Here is a 16626-nt window from a genome sequence, read left to right as displayed (position 1 = left end):
CAAACTTTTATCTAAACTCCCCAATTACCACCGTATATCTGCCCCGACACTTATTTATCTTATTTTTCGACTCGTTAAATAACGTTTTAAGGAAAATGCCCATAATACCCTTCCCTCTATTACTCCCAAACATACCAAATGTCATTCTTGCTTTGTAAAAATCATCAGCAATCTCCCAAACATAAGAAATTGTAGTAAATCCCCAAATTATTATCACTAATTAATTCACAACAACTCGTCAATCAATTGCTGCCAATCAAGCCATTCGAACGACATGGGTTAGAAGCCCCAATACTTGTTTTTATTGCAGATGCTAGGCGTCGTGATCTCAAAAACACATTACTAGCCTTCGTGGAACACAATCTAGCTCAAGGTCAGAGTAGTGTGTAAGGCAATGGTGGATTTGAAGGCAGAGTATTTGGAGGAACCAATGTTTGGAACCACTCAATGGGATCAAGTGTTTGACTTCTCGCCTGTTATAATAAACCATGTAACCGAAAAAAAGAAGCTACTTGCTGGTGATTTGGAAATAACCTTCAACTGGTAAACAATACATAGCACACTTCAATCACTTCAGCAATTGAACGACGAATTTAATTAGGGATTGATTGGCAGCAATTGATTGATGGATCTTTGTGAATTAATTTAGGATTAACAATTTGGGAATTTAGGGTTTCATAAATTTGGGAGGAATGCTATGATTTTTTTACAAAGCAGTGAATGACATTGTTATGGTTGGGAGTAATAGAGGGAAGGGTATTATGGGCATTTTACTTAAAATGTTACTTAACAAGTCGGAAAATAAGAAAAACAAGTGTCGGGGCAGATATACAGTGGTAATTGGGGAGTTTAGATGAAAGTTTGGGGGTTATTTGTAAAAGTGCAAATACGTGGTGGTTATTTGTAAAAATACGTAAATACGTGGTGGTTATTTGTAATTTTTCTTAATGTGTTTTCCCACTTATTCTAATTCACGGGGCACAAAAAATACAAAATGTCAAAATGTGAATCCTATATGAGACTTAGGTATGGCATTTGACAATAGTACTTTTTGTTCACTTGGAGGACTATCAGCCCTTAAAAGCTCCAAGGGGATAATGTAGTGGGAGCTAGACCACATCTTGGATGTAATTCTGAATCACTCTGAATACCTTTCTTCTAGAGCCACATTATTATTCCAGACTATTCCAGATTTGGTAATTGTTTATTTTCAGAATAAATAAATAAAAAATAAGATGGGGTGAGAGAGGCTCGAACTCTCGACCTCAGGATTACTCAGAAGCTATGAGACCTACGCGCTAGCCAACTGCGCCACCACCCCTCTGTTGTATTATTTTCATACCTTATGTAATAAATTATTGAATGAATTCATCGGCTTACCTTTGTTGCGGATTTTGCAACGGCGGAAACTCCTTAACCTCCCACACAACTACACAAGTATGCAATTCTGTGCTAGAGTAGGTGTGTAGTAATTTTGGTTCACCAATTTTTGGGATAAAGTACGGACACAGGGATGAATAGGAGAAATCGAGTTTCAACCTCATGCCACTCTAATATGGATTCGTAATTTCAAACTTTTACTTTCTTTTTCACAAGCCAAACGTCTTTGTTCGGGTTTTCAAAAATTCAGAAACACCCTTGAATCAAAATTCAAAACAAAACAAATTATCTACATTAAGAAGGATTGGGCGTGCGTTTGGTTCTTTTGTGGGCGCAGGAGCAAGGAATTCGCCACTTGCAGATTTCGACTGATTGCTTCTGTCTTGTTAGTCAATTGGCTGGCGTTGAGCATCCACACCATCTTCTACATGCGATTCTGGCAGACATCATATCTTACTTTTCTTTTTTTCATTGCTTAGCTATTAGTTATATTCCTAGATCTTTTAATAATGTAGCACATAGCCTTGCGTGTAAGGCTATGATTAGTTAGATAAGTAAATCTTCCTTTACAGCCGCCAAAAAAAAAAAAAAAAAAAAAAAAAAAAAAAAAAGACGTCAATTTCCTTAATAATAGGTCATATTTCGTGTTTGATTGCTTATAACGGCCTCATGTAACTTTTCTATAAAACCGTGTTTGATAAGCTCGTTATGGCAGTATCTAGTACTCTCTTCTCCGCAAATAGAATGCAACCCGGCCTTAGAGTAGGTCCTCAAGAACCACCAAGATATAGTGTGATTGCCTAGTTTAGGACTTAGGAGGGCTCAATAAAATAGCCCATGAAAAAACGGTGCAGCTGAGCTCAGTATCAAAAAGCCTTTCGAGATGAATACAGTGGAGTAATTAATCTTCGTACGGACATACAACACTCATTACTCCGAAAGAATACAATGGAGTAATTATTTTGTATACTATTAAGTAAATCAGTTTCTTAGTACAGAAAAATATGATTTCGCAATGCAAACCAACGGAGTATAAACTAAACCTTCAAAACACACAAAACATCAAGAGCCCGAAAGTACTTTGGCCAAGGAAGTTTGCAGGGATGCAACTGAATCAATGGCTGTCTTCGCAAACCAGCTTATACCGACTTTAACACGGTGCTCATCTGTTGGCAGCCTAATGAGGTATGCTAGTTTTCTTGCTGCATATACGGCACACAAGAGTCAGTGCGATGAATACCCCAAAAGTTTTTAAAAACGGGAGATAGAGCAAGTAGTCTTACCAGCATGGCCAACAGGACCTTCCAATGTCAAACCGTCAATGAAACTTGGTGTAACTGCAGCATCATTCCTCCCCAATGTCATCATCTCTCCTAAATTCTGGAACCTAATAATAAAAAAATCAATAGCTTGTCAATGCAATCGGCACCACCATTAACACAAAAAATCAATAGCTTGTCAATGGTTCCTAAATCTCTCTAAATATAGGCGACATAACTGCAATATTTTGGCAATCAATATCAATTGATGCGGCTGAAATATCTTAAGTTTTTATATGGTGCATTACATATTAAGTTACTCTCACTCTTCAGACCTCGTGTACCCGTATTCAACGCTCGCCACTCTGACATGAGAATGAAACTTCGACATTTTGTTTTAAATCAAAGACGCGGGAAATTTTCAGTTAATAGCAGAGTCCGACATTTGACACATACCAGTGTCGAATACTTATACCGGAAATTATGCAATGTAACGTCAGTCTGGACATCCGTCATGTAACAGGCAATATGTTTAGTCTCGAGAGACTTGTAAACCATGATAAAAATCAAACTAGCGAGGAACGAAATCACAGATCCAACCTGAATGGAAGAAGTGGCCGATCATTGATAGCAGCCCAAATGTTCCAGCCGGCAAAATCAGCTTCCTGAAAAGCAACCTGCATAATTTGGTCACAAGGAGAGCACACTTGTAAGATCATTAAACAGCATAACTAGCCCAACAAGGAATGAACCAGGAAATCAATTCGAGATATACCTGTGCCGTGGAAGGAAGAAGCTTCCCACTTGAGTCTCGTAAAGCAGATGAGTCACCCAAAGCAAATATTCGTGGGTGACCCTTTACACGAAGTGTTTCATCAGTTTCTGCTTGTCCTCTGCCATTAAGTGGAAGAAAATAGGACTTACCACTAGGCTCCAATTCAGGAAGTCGAGGTTTATTTCCAACAGTCCATAAAACTAAATCTGCTTCCAGAATTTGACCATCCAAACCCCTTACAGTAGGTTGAATTTCCACAACAAATTTTTCAGGATCTTGCTCTACAGATTGGTCCAATACTTTGACATCAGCTGCTCTCTGAACAGAGTTGACTAGATATCCCAGAAAGAGCTGAACATTTCTTTCCGAAAGCACCTATTGACGTAATCAAGGGAAGAAGTTGACAAGATATCCAAGAATCAGGATCCTATTTGACCAAACGCAAAGTAATTTCGCACTAGTGGAAGGCAGAGAAGAGCAGCCGACTACCATGTCATAAAGTGAAATTATACTAGCTAAAATAATTTCACAAATACTTATGTAAGACAGTTTCAAATAAGCCTCCAATGTCACAAGAGTAGAACTGCATGTACTTTACCTACAAGCCTATATAAAAGAGATTGTTCAGTGATTACCATTATTTTTGGTGATGGTAATGCCGTATGGGTTTCGTTAATGGGTGGCTGTACTATATTTTGAATAAAGAAGTGGGTGACCGTACTATATTTTTAGTATAAAGCTGCTTACAAGGGACTTTTTGAGATAATTTAAGATTGAATCCTTACGTCATGGGATCTGCAATGTGCAATAGAAAACTTACTTTTAATGCAGCTTCTCGGTTACCAGGCGGGGCAGTAGGGCAAATTGTGGTTTCTGCATTAATTGCTTGCACAATGCCATTAGCCTGCAGTCTCTCAGATACTGTTGCAGCTAATTCAACTCCGGAGTAACCACAACCAACAATTACCACCCGGACTGGTGATCCCTTGCCGAAATTCTTCCTCTCCACTGCTTTCAACTTGTCATTGACCTTCTGCATGACATAAATATTTAAATTGTTACTTCTCCATTTCCAAATGGTCTTCCTGTATTGGGAAAATAAATTTGTTCTCATTTCTTTTTTGGCCAAGTACTTTTTGCATAAATGATAACTTTGTCCTTAAAGTGCCTATATGAGCACTCCCTCTCTTCTAAAAGTAAGCCCACTTGCTCTTCCAATGTTATGTTATGTACTTCCTTAGACTGTGCAAATTTAGCGAGGGAAAAACAATTGGAGCTTGTAAGCAGAGAAAATAATAAAAACAAAAGTGATCAGGAGAAAGACAAAGAAAGAGAGAAAGCTTAAGATGTAGTCCTATGCTGGAAACGAGAAGCGGTAAGTAGTTAACGGCAAGTTTATCTAGGTCATGGAGAATTTCATTAGACAGAACACAAAACATATACCTCAAATACTTACACAAGCGTCCTCAAAAGTGGAAAACGGAAGTGCATATTCTATAGCGCCGGGAACAATATCAAGCTTTGGTTCAGCACCCAATGCAAGAACCAACCTGGCTGTCCAAGCACACAATTTTAATCAGCTCGGGTAGAAAAGTAGTGTTGACTTTTGAACACTAATGAAGGTCGGTTCAAGATGTCTAAATAGCTCATGAAACATTCATTGCAAAACTAGATACCCAGCATGGTAGAAAAGAATAAAAAATTACATTACACATAGATAGCCACGACAAACTATGATCACAAAATGGGAAGTTTAATAGCAATCTCCATAAACATAATGAAAAGAGTCATAAAGATCCAGCTTATACCAGTCATATTCTATGAGAAGCTCGCTTTCAAGTTGCACAGTGCCAGCACATGAGTAACTCTGCGAGCTATTCCCAACAAAGGGGTTAAGATGTTTCACTCTGTCTTGGATAAATTGAATCCCGGTATTCGCCAGTAAATCTGTAAATCGTGGAGCTACTTCCCATTCATCCACTTCTGCAGTGAGAACGCTAAAACTGTTACAAGCTCGCCAGTAGGAAGCTAATGATGTGGGATTCATGAAAAGAATTCAAAGATATTTAGAAAAAAGTACTGAAAACTGAAACGGCTTAAGCTCAAATGTTTACAACAAACCTCCCGATAGAAGCTCATAAAGCATTGGCTTGAAAACAAAACGCTCAGACTGATCAATCAGAAGTACCTAGTCCCACAATAGAAATGAAGGATATTAAAGTGGGAGCAGAGTAATAAAAATTTAATTACATGAATTCCTCAGAGGCCAGAGCGCAGTACTATGCAATATTGCAATCCTACGTGTTTCCTTCAACTCAAATAACTATCAACTTCCACAAGCCAGAATTCGAGCTGTCTGCTTTTCCCACAAAGGAATAATATAACCCTCTGGTAAATTTAACATTGCCCTGATTTCTATTTTGGCTTATCCAAAAGGATTGTCCTGCTAAGGTTCTAGAATTTGTTCCTTTTATACAGTGCCTCTGTCTGACCTGATTACAGATCCAGAAAAATGGCTAGCCAAATTCAACCAGTGGAGTCGAGGTAGCAGAAAATCAAAAATCACAAATCAAGCAAAATGGAAAAACCTGCAATGCGAGTTCTTAACAATCGAAGGCACTTATGCAACAGTAAAGACAAGTAAAATTCTAGTCAAAGCAATGCTGAGTCGAACCCTTTACATCTTTGTGGTGCTGGAAAAAGTAAAGCATATGCCTCGTGAAGTGATGATTCAGTACTGGGTGTAAGTTAATTTCATTATGAGTCCAAGATTGTAATACAGTTTGAAATAAACCTAAAACAAGCTGCACACGTATTACACTTGGTATCACTGATTCTTGCTTTCTACTGCGCTAAACAGTGTACCATCAGAAACGACACTTGTTCAACTAGTAGATAATGTATGATACAGATCTACTAGTGTACTACAGAAGCTTACTTGAGGTCTCTTGTCATCAGGCCAGACAAGCGATTCTAGTCTTAAAGCTGTATACAATCCTCCAAATCCACCACCCAAAATGCATACTCTTGGCTTCTGTTCATATGAGAGAAGGCTGAAATAAGAGGATCTAAAACACAGCTGTACAAGCAACAATGTAAATCATAACTTTAAGATAATAGTTCAAACCTTTTTGTCTGGCCACATATAATGCTTCAAGTCTTGCTCATTTTCAGATAATTCAGCAGCACCACCATTCATTGCGGCAGCAGCTGGAGCCGTGATAGAGAATCCTTTCCTTAGTGTGTTTGAACATAGTGAAGAGTTGACATTATAGCTTTTCGTGATTACAGGAATAATTTTGCTCAATCTCCCCGTAGATCCTGGGTAATAATGAAAAACCATCAATGCGATGAATGCATCTGATCACCTCAAGAAGAAAAATATACTTTGCAATATCTTAAGTAAGGGTGAAAGGAGCTTGCATAAAGTTAAATCCGCAAAATTTATTTAGCTTTCGAACCATTATACCCTGAAAGTTACTCAATGTCAGAGCTAGTTGGGGGAAGGGGATCAAATCATGGAGAAAATAGCAACAATCACTGTACAAGCATTGAACTCGTTTTCTTGGGAGGATGAAATATGATGTTTACATAAACTATTTAACAGTAGCCACTTAGGGGTCGTCTGGTTAAAACAGATAGGATGAAAAGCATTGGAATGTGATACAAGGGATGTATGGATTTAGAATCCCATACAATCATGTACTTGTATCGTTACAATATCGCCACTCTAGGGGAAATGGAGTTAGAAACATGGAAGGCGACTAAGGTATAAGATTCTAGGGGGTTGGAATGGAGTTTGAAACAATCAAATATCTAACTCCAATCCCAAATAAGTCAACCAAACATTTAGAATAAACTAAATCAATTCCAATCCATTTCAAAACACCAAACCAAACACCCCCTTAGAGATATAGTCGAATGATGGGTTCGTTTTAATTGAAGAGGAAGAACCATTAAAGCAAAAACATATTTGTGTTGTAATACCTTAGACTCCTAATGGCATTTCTTTATCTGTCTAGTTTATCACATCTCAATTCTATTGATTGCAAGCAGCCTAAAAAACTATTGAACTCTCTCAACGACAACTATCACTCTCTAGTAAACCCTAACATTTGCGAAATCACATGATTGCACCATATAAACCCCACACAGCACATTCCTTCAGTAGACATTTGAAGGACAAGCACTACACTTCCCCAACATAACGCCATCTCGATGACTGGGCCATCCACTCCCCCAGCAATTTTAATTGTCTACCACTAACTCATACTCCCTCTATCCCAGCCAATAAGCCTCATTCATCTTCTTTTTTTGCCTGGGAATTTGCACAATGAAGTTTATCAACTGAAATTCAGATGGTGAAAACTTTTGAATTTCATAAATACCTCAACTGTATCCTTGAATTCATAATCCTTTCCCCAACAAAATCCAAGTTTTTATTGACCATTCTTTCATCTACTATAACACATCATAATCTTACTTTAAATCATGGTTTTAAATAACGGCCGGCACCGATACTGAGTTACCAAGCGACGCATTTTAGACAACATTCGACAACCGCCACCGCCACCGCGACCATAACCAAACCAAGATATAATACTATGCTTTAGATACACAAAGTTATCAACGTACGACAAAAATAATCAATCAAAAGTTCACTTGACAGACAAATTTCAAGCATTATGAACACATTTTTACACATTATCAGGAAATCAAGGTTGTATGAGCAAAATTGATCACGATAATAGTGTTAAGCACATGAAAAGTAGGATGAAATTAACAATAATCACACAAATGAATACGAGGAAGAAGAATATGAGAGTAGAGTATAAGGAATGTGATGATTACGGGTGAAAAATGGAAGCGCAGACGTAGCAGACAAGGCTATCTGCGACATTGAAGCAGTATTCTCGAGCTTTCTCTCTCTAACTTGGGGAAAGCGATGACTTTGTGGGAATGCTGGTGGTTATAACTTCCACGTTAGTTAAGAGCGAGCATCACATTTGTGTGTTCTACTTACCAGATAGACTTGTTATAAAAAAATACGACCCCGAAAATTGGGGTACATAAAATATTACCGGTCATCATTGTTAATTCTTAGTTTAGCTTTTTGTTCGAATAACGTAATAATAAAATGAGAGAGTCGATAAGGCATTTGAGTTAAAAGCTCTTATTGCCATTGTAAAAGATTTTTTTTTCTAAAACTGCCATTGTAAAAAATTATTTTCTATAATTGCCACTTTAGAATGTGTTTAACCTACTTAAATGCCATTAAATAACCTTTTACTTGATTAGCCGGTAAACATAACCTAAAATTGATAATTAATGAATATTAAGAAATTTATCACAAAAAAAAATATTAAAAAATTAAGAAAGACAAAAGCATAACTAGTTTAACCTACGTCTTCACTCAACGGCACACTCTTGGCAAACAACTTTGCTTTTCTTCAATCAATAAATTCCAATCATCTAATTTCGTCAATTGAAGGTATGTTAATGGTTTGACTTTGATTAAATTTTATATTTTGTTGTCACGTTTTCCAGTTACGCACTCCCTTTCGTCTTGGATAGCTTTTATTTTCGTTAGTTCTAGATATCAATTTCGGAATGGATGAAATGACTTTTTACCTACATCATGGGGGATATTTTGTGAGGAATCCAAATTTGATTTATATAGGGGGAGATGTAGTCGATTTAACCATTCCCTTTAATTATGTAAGTGTCGATGATATTAGAAATTTGGTGAAATCACAAGGGTACAAGGATGAGCAAATCAAGAAAATATTTTTTAGAACGCCTAATCATGAAATACACAATGGACTTGTTGAAATTAGAAGTGAATTAGAAACCCTTGATCTTTTGTGTTTTTGTCAGCATTCTTCTGTTCAATTATACGTTGAGCATGAGACAAGTATTTTTGCTTTGGATGACTATGATGGTGAGACCTCTAATAAAGAGTATGGTGAAGAGTATAACAAGATGGAATATAGAGGGTCTGATGATGACGAAGATGATGATGAAATGAAGTATTTCATTGATGAAAATTTGTATTCTGATGACGATGATGAGGAACTAGTACTAGTGAAAGAAAAATTAAGTAATAAAAAGAAAGAGATGAAGATTGTTGGTGATACTTTGAGGAATGAGAAATTAATGTCAACTAAGGTGACCGAGATTGATATACACAAGTCTATTGATGATGGCGTGGGAATGAGTCAAGAAAATGACATTTCTGATTGCGAGAATGAGGATTCAGACAACCTAAATGATTTACAAAGTAGCGAATCCGAGGATGATTTGGAAAAACAAAATAATAAAGGACAAAAGTTTCCAACTTTTAATCCAAAGACCAATATGGTTGATTTTGAGAAGGGTCTGCAGTTTACTGATAAGAAGGAGTTTATTGATGCGGTACAAAATTATAAAATTTTAAATGGTTATGCAATAAAGACATATAAGAGTGATAGGAAGAGGATAGGAGCTCAATGTACTGGTGAAGGGTGTAAATGGAGAGTATGGGCATCATGGAAATGTGGGGAGAAAACTTTTCAAATCAAATCACTACCCTCTCCTCATACTTGTTTACCATTTGATTTTAATGAAAAGTCAAGATTACTTACTGCAAGGTGGTTGTGCAAAAGATACTTAGAAAAGTTACGAGTTTGTCCAAGTTGGAAATTAAGAGAGTTTAGAGATTACGTTAATGCAGATATTAACATTGAACCAACTATGACAATATGCATGCGTGCAAAACAAAAAGCTCTGAAAGAGATTGTTGGCGATTACAAAGAACAATTTGGAAAACTTAGAGACTATGCATTTGAATTATTGAGAACCAATAAAGGGAGTACCGTCAAAATTGAGACAGAAAAAACTACCTCTGATGGGCCTTCCGTTTTCAATGGGATTTATGTGTGTTTAGATAGTTTAAGGAAAGGCATGCTGGAATCTTGTCGTAGAGTTATTTGTCTTGATGGTTGTTTTTTAAAAGGGCCATGGAATGGTCAAATTTTGGTGGCTGTTGGAAGAGATGCCAACAATCAGATGTATCCATTTGCTTGGGCAGTCGTTCCTCGGGAGAACTATGATAGATGGAATTGGTTTATGAATCTTCTCATTAACGATCTAAATCTTTGTGATGGTAAAGGATGGACAATCATATCTGACCAGCAAAAGGTATCACTATATTTTCTTAATTTTGATTGGCCAGTCTTTTCGATTAATTTGTTAATTTTTATTGGGTTTCACATAGTGCTTATGTTTCATTATATTGTATTTGTTTTTCCTTTAGGGATTGGTAGAATGTGTGAGAGAACTTCTAAGTGAAGCTGAGCATAGACTATGTGCTAGACATGTATACGCAAACTTGAGAAAAAAGTGGAAGGGTAATTTGTACAAGAAAATCTTTTGGGCAATAGCTAAGTCATCCACAAAAAATGCATTTGACAATAATATGACAGAAATGAGAGAGCTCAGTATAGAGGCACACCAATTTCTCTTAGACAAGAATCCCACAAAATGGTGTAGATTTTTTTTCAAGCGTGATGCTCAGTGTGATAGCGTCGACAATAATATGGCAGAAGTTTTTAATGGCGTCTTATTGGAGGCAAGGTACAAACCAATTATTACTATGTTAGAGGATATAAGGGAGACAATAATGGTAAGAGTAAAGAAAAGAAGAGCGCTTGGAGAAAAAATGCAAGGTAAAGTGTGCCCTAGAATTCAAAGTAAGATACAATCTTTAAAGGAGACTTTTAGTGGATGGAAGGCCATTTCCAATGGTGTCGGGAGATATAGTGTCAAGCTTGGAAGTGAAGGTTATGTGGTAAATATTTTACAAAAGCATTGTGAATGCAATGGATGGGATTTGACGGGAATACCATGTATCCACGCTATTGCCGCTTTAAAAGAAGCACGAATCAATCCCGAAGACTATGTGAGTGATTGTTACAGTGTAGCATCATATATCAAGGCATACTCATATCCAATCGAGCCTCTAAATGGTATGAACATGTGGTCACGTGCTGAAGGAGATGTAATTTTGTCTCCCGAGTTCAAGAAGAGGAAGAGAGGAAAACAACAACATAAAAGAAGAAGAGAAGAAGGTGAAACTAATAGCAAGTATGGGAGTGTAACCAGATTTGGAAGGAAAGTAAGATGTAGCAAATGCGGTGATTATGGTCATAACAAAAAAACGTGCGCAAAGTAGAAGTAAAAACAATCCGGTGAGTTTTTTTTGAAGTTTTTATGTGAAAATATATATGCGTTGATGATTTTATTACGTAAAACAGTAATCTTACTTTTTTTTTTGGTGTCCAGGATGCTGAAGAGGAGTATAAGGTTAGACAACACAACTTCTTCTACTATTGACGATGTGCATATATACTAATATTTGTACTATTTTCACTAATGCAGGATAATGACAACAATGACATTTAGCTTACTACTCTACAATATGAAGGCTATGCAAGCAATTAAAAGAGATGGGAGAACAGAAGGCCATGTTTCGAAGAAATGTTAATTTTTTAGTTTACCAACATATTTTATTTTAATTGTTATTTACATTATTTTACTCTACTTTAGACGGTATAACTGCTAAATTTTAGTTGTAAGTTTTTGTTAAAAGACGGTATAATTTAAGAGAGATAACCTAGTGACTTATGTATTCGCCACGACAGGCTACGACAGTGGTGTCTATATTATCGAATATGCAATTGTTGTGATAACATTTCGTTACAAATACAATCGAGACGAAAACGCTAAATAACTAACACGAAAATCTTTTGGTGTAGTGATTACTGATTAGCCTACAATTTGCATCAATGAGCTATTGTCTGAAGTTTGCTACTCCAATTTTCTAAAATGTGAACTGTTTTTTGTACTAAAAACGAGAGATCTAGTTAAAAAATAAATAAATTAGTTCCCTAAAAAAAATAGATACTAAAGTTCTAACCACAATTGAGCAACCGGCAGTTTTAGGTAAACAAAGTAAGGAGTTGGCAATTAAGATTGGAATGTATATTTTAGAGTGGTACTAATAGAAACAAAATTTCTAGAATGGCATTATTAGAAAAAAAGAAGTTTTAGGATGGCAATGAATATATTTTCCTCTAAGGCATTTATATATAGTTTAATTTAGGAGGATTGTAATAATGTAATGCATATTTTAATGAGACAGTCTTACGATAAAATGAGAGAGTCTTACACTCTTACTAATGTAATAATGTGAGCGTAGCAGGCCAACTGTTTCAGTAAGGAGCCAGGTTTGAAAAACTAATGGAGAATTGCAGATTAATCAGAATATTAGATGCACAAGAAAATATTCTCTTTACATTTACTAGTTTATTTCTACATATTTTGTAAATAAACAGGCAGAGTCATAAATCATCATCTTCTGTGGATAAACATGTACCCCAAGTCCGCCATGGCATTTGTCTCTTCAATACCAATCACAACATGCCATTGTTTATCCTTCGCTTCTGCTCGATGAGGATATGCATCGCAGTCGAAGCCTGGCAAAACCGACAAGACCTGCTGTACCACCTTCTTAGGGCAAAAAACCCGGAGAGCTTAGTGATCATCATAACTGTCACTGCAAACCACAGAAGATAGAGCTGACATCCATGCTTGTACACCATTTTGAGCATCTTTCCTTCTCAGTATCTCTAGTCTAGCAACTGCTTGCTTGGGGACTCCAGATTTCACAAGAACTAACCCAAGTGATTTAAAACTAGAATCATCCGGTTCAAGCCCGACTCTGATCATCTCCTTGAATATTTTCACAGTTTCCTTGTATTTTCCATCCACAACAAAAAGGGCAAGTACACTGTTATAGCTTAACAACTCTGTTAAAATTCCTAGTTCCTGCATCTTTTCAGCAATTTTCATCGCTTCTTCTACCCTGCCTATCCTCTTGTACATGCATAACATCATTGCATATGAAAACTCATTGGCTTCTCCTCTTCTCTTCACATCTTCGAAAATCTCTTCCGCTTCTCGGACCATTGACCGTTCACTATATAAATCGATCAAACAATTTGAGGTATATACATCCGGACCCATCTCAGATGATCGGAGCAATCGATATGTCTCTTCTGCTTCATCCAGATACCCAATTTTAGTGTAAAGCTTGATCAAACTGTTGCAGATAACCTCATTCAAGGAAAGGCCTGCCTTTTTTAGATCATCAATGTAGGCCACTGCTTCTGCAACATTTCCACACTCTGCAGAGGCGTTTATTAGCGCGCCATACATAACAATATCAGGCTGTACTTTATACCCAATCATCTCTTTGTACAAGCTTTTGGCCAATTCCAACTGGCCTAGTTTCGCAAAGCTTGATATGAGAGCACTATAAGGGACACAATCATTCACGAGACCCGATTCCTGCATCTTTAAAAGATAAGGCTTTGCAATGTGGGGCAAATCTGCAGATGCTAGCAATTGAATGAGAGAAATATAGGAACATCTATCGGGAAGGACACCTTCTTTCTCCATGCTATCAAACAATTGACATGCCTTGTCATATTTTTTACTTATGCCATAAGCTTTGATCATCACATTGAATTCAACCACCCCGATTTTGTTCCTCTCTCGGCAACAAAAAAACACTTTCTCAGCTTCATCCACATGCCCACGTTCTCCATATGCATCAATGTTAGCAGAATAGCACTCTGAACTCATATTTCCTTTAAGGTGGAAACGCTGAAACCATGACCATGACTTATCCAGCATGGCAGCTTCAATATACATTCTAGTCAGAGCAGATTGTGTAAACTCGTCAATTTCAAGACCTCTCTCATCCATTTCTGAAACAAGCAACTCTGCTTCAACAACCATATTTCGGATAGAAAAAGCATACAAGAGAGTACGGTAGCTCACAGGGTCTGGCTCAAGGCCGGCTGCTTTCATCTTAGTCAAGTAACTATATGCTAGGTTGATGTCATCGCGCTTAGCATAGAGGGATATAAGTATGTTATATGTTCTTGTGTCTGGAGCACGTTTTAGCTCTTCCATCTTCTTCACCAATGAATTGACCTCCTCTAGCATACCCATATTACCATAGATGTGAATCATTGTATTGAAGGTTATGGTATCAGGAATAACTCCATTTTTAAGCATCTTCTGAAAGGTATCCGCCATTTCTTGAAGCTGCCCAGATTTCCCATATGTATCAATGAGGGTATTATATGTGTACAAGCTAAGGTGATGGCCAACACTCGCTTTAGTAGGGAAGACTGTAGGTTTTTCAAGTGTACTCTTCTCTTTCGTGGATTTACTCGAAGACCACATTTTAAAGAACTCCTCAGCTTTCCTAAACTCCCCTGATTTCTTGTACATTTGCACAACAATTCCCATTGTAACCTCATCGGGCTCCATCCGTTGCTCGTTCATCCTTTGCAACCAAACAATAGCCTCCTCCTTAAGACCGCCTTTGCTATAAACATCGATAAGAGTACCATAAGTAGAATTTATTGGTGCAATCTTCTTATCCCTCATCTCATCCCACAATCTCTCTACCTCACCCCATTTCCGCGCTTTCCCTAGTATCCTAATCATAATATTATAATGAATCACATTCAACTCATAACACCCCTTCTTCTTAAACCACTCGAAAATCTCGAGAGCTCTCTCCCAACTCACTTGCTCTTTCAATATAATACTCCTCTCTTTATTACTAAGCCTAGCTTCCCACGGCTTAAACGCCTCGTCCAAGTCACCAACATTCTCCAAAGCCCGTAACATCTCCGCAATACACCCTCCATAGGAAGCCCATTTCGTCGAACACCTGGTGTGCACTTTCTTACCGCGCAAATTCCCATCCTCACCACCTTCAAACTCCACACCATTAACCTTATCTCGGCTTTTCGGCCGAACCCAACTCCCCCTAGACTGTTCTCTACCTAATTCATCAACAGACCCATGTGGGTTCAATCCCAAAATTCTTTGTTTCTCAATTACTACACTTGAATTCACATTCTTCTTATGAAATTTACCAACATTTTTGTTCCCTTTATTGGGTAATTGTAGAAACTTTGAATCTTGGAGTTTCTTGGAGGAAAAATCATGGGTTTCAAGTGGAGAAACTGAAACTCTAATGCTAATTGAGGCGATGTTTACATGGTATGGTGCTGGGAAATAACAGCTCATTTCAAAGTTTAGGGATTTACATAACATAATTGAATAATTGATTTCTTCAGAAAGGTTTATTGTGGTTGAAATTTTGGGGTGAAGTTTCAATTTTGGGAAGTTTGAGTAACAAGCAGCAGTAGCATTACGTAAAGTTCGGCATTGTGTCAAACAAAAGCGCGGGAGGGACTGCGAGGGGACGATAACATAAATGGGAAGTGGCCAAGATGTATTGCTTGTCATTTAGATTAGACAAATTTTCACCTTAGACGGATGTAGATAGATACTGTCCCTCTTACAAAATAAGAGTGGATAGTGTAAGTAGGTGGAAAATGGATATCCATCTACAGGCTACAACTTTAGACGAATAGTGTTAGTCTAGAATGAGACGGATTGTTTAGATTAGGATAACGTCAAGTCTTGTGTGCGATAGTTCACGGTTGTATCTATACGATAAGGTATGGAAACACAATGTTTTTTTTATTGTTGAAGGCTAGGGATGATGGTGGGTGAGGGTACGGATTTGATGGGTCGTGGGACGGGGATGGGTTTTAAAAGTGTCATTCATCGCGGGTCGTGGGGCGGGTATCACATGAGACTAGACCTGTCAAAAGATGACCCGGCCCGAAAAACCGACCGAAACTCGCCCGAAACTAACCCGACCCGAAAAATGACCCGCCCCGATAATGACTCGCACATTTAGGGTCAGGACCCGACCCCACTCGTAACCTGACCCGTTAATGGGAAATTTTATAAAAATTTAGTATTTAAAGCAAATTATACTAATATAAAATGATTAAAAATATTCCAACTTTCAAAAATCAAAATATTAAATAAAGCATGCTGATATATGTTTTAAAGCATAGTTTTAGCACATGATTAATTAATCAAATGATTAGCAAATATATAGTCGCTACTCACTATTTGTCCCGCACCGTATAACAACTTATCAGTTCAACTTTTCGCACAAAGTTATATTAATAATGTTGATGTGATGAATATACTACATGTAAACAACATAAATAGGTGGAATCATTGTAAGTTAGATTTCAATCCAAAATCTTTTGAATCTCTTCATAT

At 37.3% G+C, this 16626-nt stretch overlaps 2 protein-coding genes and 1 non-coding gene across 3 annotated transcripts; all 3 read right to left on the bottom strand.

Annotated features, from left to right (window-relative positions):
• Window positions 1–1236: 1236 nt before the first annotated feature.
• TRNAM-CAU (transfer RNA methionine (anticodon CAU)) lies at window positions 1237–1321 on the bottom strand. Its single transcript is given in 2 exon segments — window positions 1237–1272; window positions 1284–1321. It is a non-coding gene; the product is annotated as a tRNA-Met (tRNA).
• Window positions 1322–2240: 919 nt separating this feature from the next.
• LOC141657595 (alternative NAD(P)H-ubiquinone oxidoreductase C1, chloroplastic/mitochondrial) lies at window positions 2241–8399 on the bottom strand. Its single transcript, XM_074464879.1, has 11 exons — window positions 8266–8399; window positions 6542–6735; window positions 6353–6448; window positions 5536–5602; window positions 5223–5397; window positions 4871–4964; window positions 4235–4447; window positions 3415–3789; window positions 3240–3316; window positions 2664–2767; window positions 2241–2582 (listed from the first exon to the last, which is right to left on the bottom strand). Exons 1-11 carry the CDS (start codon window positions 8312–8314, stop codon window positions 2443–2445), a joined length of 1584 nt encoding a protein of 527 aa, XP_074320980.1. The 5' UTR covers window positions 8315–8399; the 3' UTR covers window positions 2241–2442.
• A 4333-nt stretch (window positions 8400–12732) lies between these two features.
• LOC141657594 (pentatricopeptide repeat-containing protein At3g23020) lies at window positions 12733–15778 on the bottom strand. Its single transcript, XM_074464878.1, has one exon. It carries the CDS (start codon window positions 15592–15594, stop codon window positions 12988–12990), a length of 2607 nt encoding a protein of 868 aa, XP_074320979.1. The 5' UTR covers window positions 15595–15778; the 3' UTR covers window positions 12733–12987.
• Between the last annotated feature and the right edge of the window lie 848 nt (window positions 15779–16626).

Source organism: Silene latifolia, chromosome 5 (assembly GCF_048544455.1).
Source record: "Silene latifolia isolate original U9 population chromosome 5, ASM4854445v1, whole genome shotgun sequence".
In the NCBI taxonomy this organism is placed as follows: Eukaryota; Viridiplantae; Streptophyta; class Magnoliopsida; order Caryophyllales; family Caryophyllaceae; genus Silene; species Silene latifolia.
Note: the sequence above shows the minus strand (reverse complement) of the source record. Positions and strands in the feature narration are given on the sequence as shown.

Excerpts from the sequence above, each read along its gene's own strand:
- LOC141657595 (XM_074464879.1), bottom strand. The coding sequence starts at position 8,314 with ATGTCGCAGATAGCCTTGTCTGCTACGTCTGCGCTTCCATTTTTCACC. Across the intron at positions 5,603-6,352 it reads CTGATGACAAGAGACCTCAA|GTACTTCTGATTGATCAGTC; the intron begins GTAAGCTTCTGT and ends TTGTGGGACTAG. Across the intron at positions 4,448-4,870 it reads CCACTTTTGAGGACGCTTGT|AAGGTCAATGACAAGTTGAA; the intron begins GTAAGTATTTGA and ends TATGTCATGCAG.
- LOC141657594 (XM_074464878.1), bottom strand. The coding sequence starts at position 15,594 with ATGTTATGTAAATCCCTAAACTTTGAAATGAGCTGTTATTTCCCAGCA.